The 9,347-nt window shown below is 47.7% G+C and overlaps 1 protein-coding gene across 4 annotated transcripts in view; it reads right to left on the reverse strand.

The window, feature by feature from the left end:
* The window catches only part of RHOT1 (ras homolog family member T1), a 59,175-nt gene extending 58,633 nt beyond the window's left edge, over nt 1-542 (reverse strand). For all 4 annotated transcript variants that reach the window (XM_082861311.1, XM_082861309.1, XM_082861310.1 and 1 more), the window contains exon 1: nt 318-542. In XM_082861311.1, coding sequence (XP_082717437.1) covers nt 318-393 — 76 coding nt within the window. In that variant the 5' untranslated portion in view covers nt 394-542. The remainder of the gene's footprint in view (nt 1-317) is intronic.
* Nucleotides 543-9,347: the final 8,805 nt, after the last annotated feature.

Below are 9,347 nucleotides of genomic sequence, written 5' to 3' on the forward strand. Positions count from 1 at the left end.
CTGAGAGGAGGCGGCCTCGGAAACGCGGAGGCCCGGGAGGAGAGCATTCCAAGAGAAAAAGGAGAGGACCTTCGGAGGGATGAGGCCGGGCGGTCAGAGGCTAATGGCGACACGGCTTGAGGGTGATGACGGGGGGACAGAGGACGGGAGGGCTCAGGAGGGCCCAGGTGAGGTGAGAGATCGAGGGCCGCCTGCGGGCAGCCGAAAGGGAAGAGCGGAGGGGCTGGGAGGCCTGGGGGCGCGGAGGTAGGGCAGTGGGGCGGCAGGGGCTGCGGTGGCCGCGGCCAGTCCCGGCCAGCCCGGGCGCGCGGACTCACGTTCTCCCACCAGAAGGATCCGCACGTCTTTCTTCATGTCTGCGGCTCGCAGGGGCCGGCCTCGGCCCGCACGCATGGAGCGGACTCCTCTCGCCCGGAGCGCCCAGCCCGCGGCGCCACTCTCCCCACGCTGCCGGCGCCGCCTGCGAGCCTCTCCCACCGCCCCGCCCGAACCTCGGCCTCCCGGGCCCGCCGCACCACCTCCTCAGCAGCTACCCTGCTCAAGAGCCGGGACAGCGCCTGCTCCGCCTCCTCCGGCTCCGCGAGTCGCGGCGGCTGCGGGGCGACGGGGCGCCGCGAGGGACAAGCGCTTTCGGAACGCGAACGCTCTCTGTCCCGGACCTACGCCCCCGCCGTCAGGTTCGCCGCAGAGCATCGAGCGGGAGTCTCGATGGGATACGCTTTGGGCCGGGAATTTGAGTGGCAGGGTCGCTAGTCTGACCCCATTTCTTTTACGAAATAGCGGCAGGAGAAGTTTTTCGTCCAAGGTCGTATAGCTAGACCTTGGCAGTGTGACTCAGGGCAAGAATATTCTTACCTGACTGACTATAAACTCCAGAAGAGCAGCGACCTGTCCACCTGGTTTTCAGAAGTATTCCCCACCTTATTGGACAAAGCCCTTAGAAAGCCTTGGAAAGCCTTCAGAAGTATTCCCCACCTTATTGGACAAAGCCCTTAGAAAGCGCTTGATTGAGTAAAGGATGACTACCTCCCAGAATCGAGTCCTTTCCACTACCAAAGCCCACCACCCTATCTGCTTTTTATCTGTGATGTTTATAAAATACGATTCTAAATAATGAGATTAGTTTCTACACTATCTGTGTAAACAGATTCATTTCTTTGTAACCAAACCAAGTGATTTTCCTCTCTCTGTGTGGTTTACTTTAGGCAGGGTCTTCTGGTACATCTCTTTACATAGGTTTGCCCAGCGCAGTGCCGGACACATAGGTGGCACTGAATAATAACCTTGTACTAATTTTTCTAACATTGTCTTAATTTCCTCCTGACTCTCTCCATCCGGAGGAATTTGTTGCTATATCTATATATGCTTATATGTTTGAACAGTGCTTGGCAGACAGTGGGAGATAGATGGACAGATGGTTGGAGAGAGAGAGAGAATAAAGGAGGAAACACTATCTGTGCATAATGTGCCTTTTTTCTATCTTAAGTATTACAAAATGAATTTTTTGTAAGGGAATAAAAGGCACATGTGTATAATACCAATCCCCTTTTCTCCTAGGAGAAGCCTTGTGGTCTGGTGCAGCATTTAACAGCTGCTGACAAACTACATTAGTTTGAATCCAGAGCCCATCACCTGATAGTTATGTGATCCTGAGTAAGTTCTTTTACTTCTCCAAGCCTGCCCCTTCTTCTGTAACATGGCAATAATGATAATAATACCTACCTTCTTAGGTGGTTGTGAAGAATATATAATACATGTCAAGCATTTGTCAGATGCACAGCACTTGCTCTACTGATCTCAGCTGTCATTACTGTTGTAGAGCTCACTGAAAAGTTGAAATCCACAGGTTTTGAAGCAAATTCATTGTTATGTTTATAACGGTATTTCACCATCTAAACTATATGATACCTGTAAGGAGTATAGGGGTGGAAGCCCTTCCAAGAAACACTCTTTCTGTGATATAAGGAGGAAGACAGGAAAGACACACTCCCTGCTCACTGGGAGATAATGAAGTCATATTCCAGGATGGAGGCAAATAAGATGAACTTCAGAAGGCTTGATGGCCTGATCTTTCAGGGGAAAGTATTCCTCAGAATTTTAGTATTACAAAATGTTTGCATTGGAAAGACCCTTATAGAGCACCTATTCTAATCCCACTATTCTATAGGTAAGACAAGCAACATCCAGAGAGATACCACAACTTGCCAAAAGGCATGACAGCTGAGACTGAGCCTGGGCTCTGCCATCCTGAGCATATGATGCTAGGCAAGTCACATGACCTCTCTGTGCCTCAGTTTCCTCTCAACCAAAGACTATCATCTTTTCCCAGCCTTCTACCTCACAGAGTAGTTTGGAGGATCCCATGAAACAATGTCTGTGAAAAAGGCTTTTTCTTTAAAAAAATAAATTGCACAAATATCAGATCACAAAGGACGAAGACCCTTTACAGAGGAGCAAGTTCTCTAGGGCACAGCTCCCTCCGAGCAAGACTTTGTAGAGAATCTTGACCCTGGGAGCCCTGCATCAGCATCGCCAGTGGATGCCGGTGTTAATTCTGTGGACATCAGGAGCGTGAGAAGAGACAAGGCCTTCGTGACGTTGCACATGCATGCTAGGTAAAGGCTTTGCAGGGGGAATCTCTGGAAGGCAGAGGGCTAGGAAGAAGAGTTTATTTAGGGGGAACATTTTAAAGATAATACTTCAAACTCTTTTGTAGAAAAAACTTACTTAAAAATCCAGACCCAAGGGCTGCAGAAAGGAGTCACCCAACAAGCACTTACAGCCAGCGATGACTAACAGTTTGGTACAAAAGAAGACCAAAACTAAAGTGGGAGTGGGGAGCCGGACAAGCCAGAGTGTGCCTCACAGGCAATGTATCAATAAGTTTCTTTTTACAGCCCCTTCCCATCTCCCAATCAGCTATACTTCTGAAGCTCTGGCCTCCTGTCTTGCCTTGAGCTCTATGCCCCTCTCTTACGTTAACAGACATCCATCAGGGGTCACTCTGAAGTTCTCTTGGAGACAGCATAGCTCAGTGATTAAAAGCAGTGACTCTGGGGCCTTCCCTGGTGGTCCAGTGAGTAAGACTCCACGCTCCCAATGCAGGGGGCCTGGGATCAATCCCTGGTTGGGGAGCTGGATCCCGCATGCCTGCCGCAACGAAGAGTCCACAATGCCTCAACTAAGACCCGGCGCAGCCTAAATAAATAATTAATTAAATAAAAGCAGGGACTCTGGAGTCTGCCTGCCTAAGTCTGAACCTCAGCTTTACCAAGTACTAGCTGTGCATCATCAGGCAAATTTCTTAACTTCTCTAAGCCTCATCTGCCAAATGGGAACAACACCTCATGGGATTGTTATGAAGATCAAACGAGTTAATATAATAGGAAAATGCTTTGAATAGTGCCTGGTACATTGTCTGTAATATACAAACGTTGGATAAATAAAATAAACTGTGAGAGAAGTGACTTTTGTACACCTTTCTGAGCCAGAAGATAGAGCCACACGATGACAGCACTGCAGCAACACAGAAGCCAGAGAATGGAGTTGTTGGCAGTGGAATTTACTGCTGGGATATTACAGATAGATGACTGTAGGTATATTAAGTACATTGGATAAAGCCAAGAGGACAGATTAGTATCTAGAAAGCCCTGATGGCATTTCCCTCTAGAATGCTGGGAAGGAGCTCTACCTTCGCAAGACAAACTTCATGGCTTCTCAATTGTGAAGGGGACACTGGGGGTCTGAACAAAGTACCTTTGCCAGGATTTAAGAGGATCCATCTTTCACACCTATCAGAGAAGGAACTTGCAACACAGCCTCTCTCTGAGTCTCAGGACAGTGGAACACCCCAGGGCTGGTGGGCAGGCCTGCTGGGGAGAAGATATAGTGTGTGTTAAATGACTGACATTGGGTGGAACAAGAGGCTTGTCTCTGACTGGTGAGTTAGACACAGTCCTGGGCAGGAGTCCAAATTAGATGGGTTGGCATTGGTCCCACTCTTCAGACCCATCTATCTTTGGTCTCTCAAATTAAACCCAAAGTGGCATCCATCTTCACTCTGGTCTCCCATTCCTTCCAGGAAGACTTCCTCCTTTTCCTGTCAAGCCTGATCTAGTGGAGCAGAAAAGTCCAATGCTTTGGTACAGAGTAAATCTTTTTTTTTTTTTTTTGCGGTACGCAGACCTCTCACTGTTGTGGCCTCTCCCGTTGCAGAGCACAGGCTCCGGACGCGCAGGCTCAGCGGCCATGGCTCACGGGCGCAGCCGCTCCGTGGCATGTGGGATCTTCCCGGACCGGGGCACGAACCCATGTCCCCTGCATTGGCAGGCGGACTCTCAACCACTGCACCACCAGGGAAGCCCATAATGTAAATCTTTCTACCTCCTCTCTCCCCATCCCACCCCTAGCCAAAACCAGCCAGACTTGTGTGATTGTGTCCCACTCCTTCCAGTAATCTGCTCTCCCTGTCTGGCTGTGTTCACAGACAACCTCCCAGGCAACACAATGCCTTAACCCAGCAAAACTGAAAATATCCCCAGAAAGCTCCTAGGAAAATGACCATGATTTTAGCCTGAGTGGCCTTCCAGTACCTGCTTCTACAATTAGTGAGTCAGCTTTGATCTGATCAAAATTCATTGTGCACATGTTGCCACGTTAGACACAGTGACAGTGAAAGACTCCAGTCCTCTTGGTGGAAACCAGATCCACTCTGGGTAAACAGTTTTCAACTCTGGACAAGGGGGGTTGGGGGACACTCCAGGCAAAGCAAACCAGAATTGCAAAAGTACATAGTGTGACACAAAGCAGGGAGGCTGGGGTGGAGGGTGTATGTCGGGGGATGACAGCAAATGGGGGCTAGAGGTAGGTAAGAGCAGAAACAGGAAGCAGAACTTCCTGTTGTAGGTGGGGAGCACTGGTGAGTTTTAAGCAGGGGAGTGACATGATCTGACTTCCATTTTGGAAAGTTCACATTAGCAGACTGAGAATGGATGGGAAGGGGGCTTCTGACTAGAGATAGAGGAGCTCGCATTAAAATGATCCGGGAGAGGGCTTCCCTGGTGGCACAGTGGTTAAGAATCCACCTGCCAATGCAGGGGACACGGGTTTGAGCCCTGTCCGGGGAGATCCCACATGCCGCGGAGCAGGTGGGCCTGTGCACCACAACTACTGATCCTGCGCTTTAGAGCCACGAGCCACAACTACTGGAGCCCACGCGCCCAGAGCCCATGCTCCGCAACAAGAGAAGCCACCGCAGTGAGAAGCCCGCGCACCACAATGAAGAGTAGCCCCCACTCGCCGCAACTAGAGAAAGCCCATGCGCGGCAATGAAGATCCAACTAAGACAAAAATAAATAAATTAAAATAACCTGGGAGAGATGTGATGGGAGTCTGAACCAGACAGCAGATGCAGAGGGAAGGGGGGGGGGCCAGAGTTGAAATCATTTGAGAAAGCAGAATCGAGGGTCAAAACTTGGTGACTAATTGTACAGAAGGTGGTATCAGAAAAGCTCCTATGGTAACTCCAAGACATTGTGTCCTGGAGACTGTCACTGACCAAAGCCATAAGTTTTTCTCCCCCAGGGTGTATTTATTTTGAAGAATAAAGGTGAAACGATTTCCCTTCACACGGAAGGAAGACACAGTCTTCCATATTGCACCAGACCAATCTCTTAGAATCACGTTTCGCAAAGTGGTGGAATAAGAGGTGTAAAAGTTGTGCAGGGACATCAGAAACAGTGACTCTTGTGGACAGAAAGGTTTCCTTTTTCTATTTTCTTTCCATCCTGATTAAGTCAAGGTGAAATCCTCAGTAAATCTTAAATACCTGATAATCTTCTTTTGAGCCAGAGAGAGAGAGAGAAAGAGAGGGAGAGGGCAAGCCCACTTCAGGTTCAGAAACTTAGACAGACAAAGGTACCAAGCTAGTCATTGTTTTGTTTTTCTTGAAACATACATTTAGGCTTATCCCTCTAATTAAGACACATGATTCTGGTTTTCATTTATATAAATATTTTAAAGTTTCCTTTTGAAATACATGTACCTAAAAGGGGAGATGTGAGTTGATTTAGGAAAAATATTAAGTAAAACATGGTACACGAGATGGAAATTCCCTGCTGGTCCAGTGGTTAGGACTCCGCACTTCCACTGCAGGGGGCCCGGGTTCGATCCCTTGTCCGGGAACTAAGATCCCACAAGCCAGGCTGCCCTGCCAAAAAAAAGAAAAGTACAGGGGATATGCAGATGTAACAAGAATCATGGCACATGAAAGGCTGAAGCTTAAGAAACCCTGTCCTTAAAACACCTATGGCTGTAAAAAGAAACGAAATTGAGCTATTTGTAATGAGGTGGATAGACCTAGAGTCTGTCATACAGAGTGAAGTAAGTCAGAAAGAAAAAGACAAATACCGTATGCTAACACATATATATGGAATTTAAGAAAAAAAAAAATGTCATGAAGAACCTAGGGGTAAGACAGGAATAAAGACACAGACCTACTGGAGAACGGACTTGAGGATATGGGGAGGGGGAAGGGTGAGCTGTGACAGGGCGAGAGAGAGGCATGGACATATATACACTAACAAACGTAAGGTAGATAGCTAGTGGGAAGCAGCCACGTGGCACAGGGATATCGGCTAGGTGCTTTGTGACCGCCTGGAGGGGTGGGATAGGGAGGGTGGGAGGGAGGGAGACGCAAGAGGGAGAGATATGGGAACATATGTATATGTATAACTGATTCACTTTGTTATAAAGCAGAAACTAACACACCATTGTAAAGCAATTGTACCCCAATAAAGATGTTAAAAAAAACCACAAAAAAACCCCCATGGCTGGTTAGGAAGATAAATCCCAAATCAAAACAAATCTTCAGGGACTTCCCTGGTGGTCTAGTCGGTAGGACTCCACGTTCCCAATGCAGAGCTCCCAGGTTTGATCCGTCGTGCATGCGGCAACTAAGAAGCCCGCATGCCACAGCTGAGACCCGGCACAGTCTAAGTAAATAATAAATAAAAATAAATAAATATATTTTAAAAATCTTCAGCATAACCTAAGTATGTATAATTAAAGAAGACTGCAGTTGTCTGGAAGGACCCAGTGATTAGGGTTTTGAGCAATTATGAATGAGGATGAATTTGGGGCTAAGGGCTCAGCAAGAGTAGGGGGTGATGGAGCTGAACATATACCAGGGAAGAGTCCCCTTTTCCTGTCAAAATTCCCAAGTGCCCCCCGGGGAAGGGACTTCTCCCTTGAACTGCGCAAGACAGCCTGAGAGATCTCCCCAGAGAGCAGCACTGTTTCATTTTGTGGTTTGTTTCTGCAATCAGCTAGGAAATAAAGTCTTCAAATTAAACTCTTCCGGAAAAAAAAAAAAAATGTACTTGAGGGAGAAGCAAGGGACAGATGGGTGTAACTGTATTAGAGGTTGTTGTGAGCCTTAAGAAGGTGGTGGCTTCCTGCTTAGCAGGTGGTTCTTCCAGGAACCCAAAGCCCTAGACCCCAAAAATGGGTACAACCACTTAGATGTTTGAGAGAAACATCTCCAGATGGGGTGAGCGGCTGCCCCAGGAGCCCCTGATGGGACGTCTGGCTTGGTCCATGGCGGATGACTTCGTCCCCCACACGGTGTAGACCCCAGTGAGAGGTACCTTCACCCACTGGCATTTCAGCTTCAGTTCTTCTCCTTGGGAGCATTTTCTGTTTTGTTTGAGTGAAGGGTGCTGTTTTCCACAGTGCACTGGAAGGGATGTGCTGACACAAAACGTAAGACAAAAGCAAGGAAGCCAGAAATGACACCCTTTGTCCCCACCTCTATGATTCTTGTGCTCTGGCTGCAGCTTGGGGAAATCACGTGGCCAGCCAATAAACCCCACGCGGACAGAGGCCCCATTATCCAAACCACCTGAGAGGATGGTATTTAATCAAAGGACCTAAGAAGCTAAAACCCTGGCCTCTAAATTCTTGGCACTTTCAAAAGGCAAACATCAAGGTGACTCTGGGTGAGAAGATAAAGGCTCCATAATGCACAAAGTGAGAACAGAGAGCCTTTTAATGGTCACCTGGCACCGAGAGGCCCTGTCCCTGCTTAGGCAACTCAAGGCCACTACACGGAGAACTGCCACCCACAACAAGAAAAAAAGAGCACCTCGTGGCTTTAGAGCTGTGTCCTATCAAAGTGGATGCCCAGGTCCTGGTCTCAACTGGGACCTTATCAGAGGGTATTAAGGTTAAGAGACTTGACAGTGGAAACACTGGGCCAGCTCCCAGCTCTGCCACGCTCAGCTGACTGGCCCTGCACAAAGCCCTCAACCGGTCCAGGACCCCCACCCTTCCCTCATATGTTAACAGAAAAATGATAACACTCATCACGCAGGGTGGTCATGAGGCTCAGAGAGTACATGAGTAGATCACAGGGGAAGACTTCTGCTTGCTCCTGTTTTCGAGGATCCCTGTGGAAATTAGGTGTGAATCTACAGACGTTAGAGATCAAGGTGTGTGATATGAAAATATAGTTATGTCATTTTTGCTGTGGTTATAATCACCCTGGCATTCTTCCAGTGTCCTCATCTATTACATCAATTCTTTCAGCAACGCTTTGAGGAAGGTAAGGAAGGGCGAATAATAATTATTTCCATTTTACAGGGGAAAGAGAGGCAAAGAAGTGAAAGGCACCGTCAAAGATTGTCTGGCTGGTTTGTGTGGCAAGGCTTTCTGCTCAACCCCATCCAACAGAGCTGGAGTTCCACCTCTCCAACAGGTGCTAACAGAGCCTGACAGCCTACAGATGAATCGTAAGGAGAAGAAAGGGAGGGGAAGGCTGTAGATCAGGAGACTTCAGAGACATATCAACTGTTGATAGGTATGAGGGTTCTTCCTGTGGGTGATGAAAATGTTCTAAAATTAGATTATGGTGATGGTTTCACAACTCTGTAAACATACTAAAACATATTGATTTGTACACTTTAAAAAGGTGAATTTTATAGTATGTAAACTATATCTCAACAAAGCCATTAAGAAAAAGATATATCAGGGTTTTTTAGGGTTTATGCTAGGGATGCATGTTTGCGTGCTAAAACTCTAAAGAAATGCAAGTAAGTGATTACTATAAAAGTCAGGATGCCTTTCAGGTGGACGGAGGGTTTTGTGATTGGAATGGGGCACATGAAAGAGCTTCTGGGGTGGGCAGCAAGGTTTTCTTTCTTTCTTTTTTTTTTAATAAATTTATTTATTTTGGGGCTGCATTGGGTCTTTGTTGCTGTGTGTGGGCTTTCTCTAGTTGCGGCGAGCGGGGGCTACTCTTTGTTGCGGTGCGCGGGCTTCTCATTGCAGTGGCTTCTCTTGTGGAGCAC

The sequence above is a fragment of the Leucopleurus acutus genome (genome assembly GCF_964270905.1).
Source record: "Leucopleurus acutus genome assembly, chromosome: 19".
In the NCBI taxonomy this organism is placed as follows: Eukaryota; Metazoa; Chordata; class Mammalia; order Artiodactyla; family Delphinidae; genus Leucopleurus; species Leucopleurus acutus.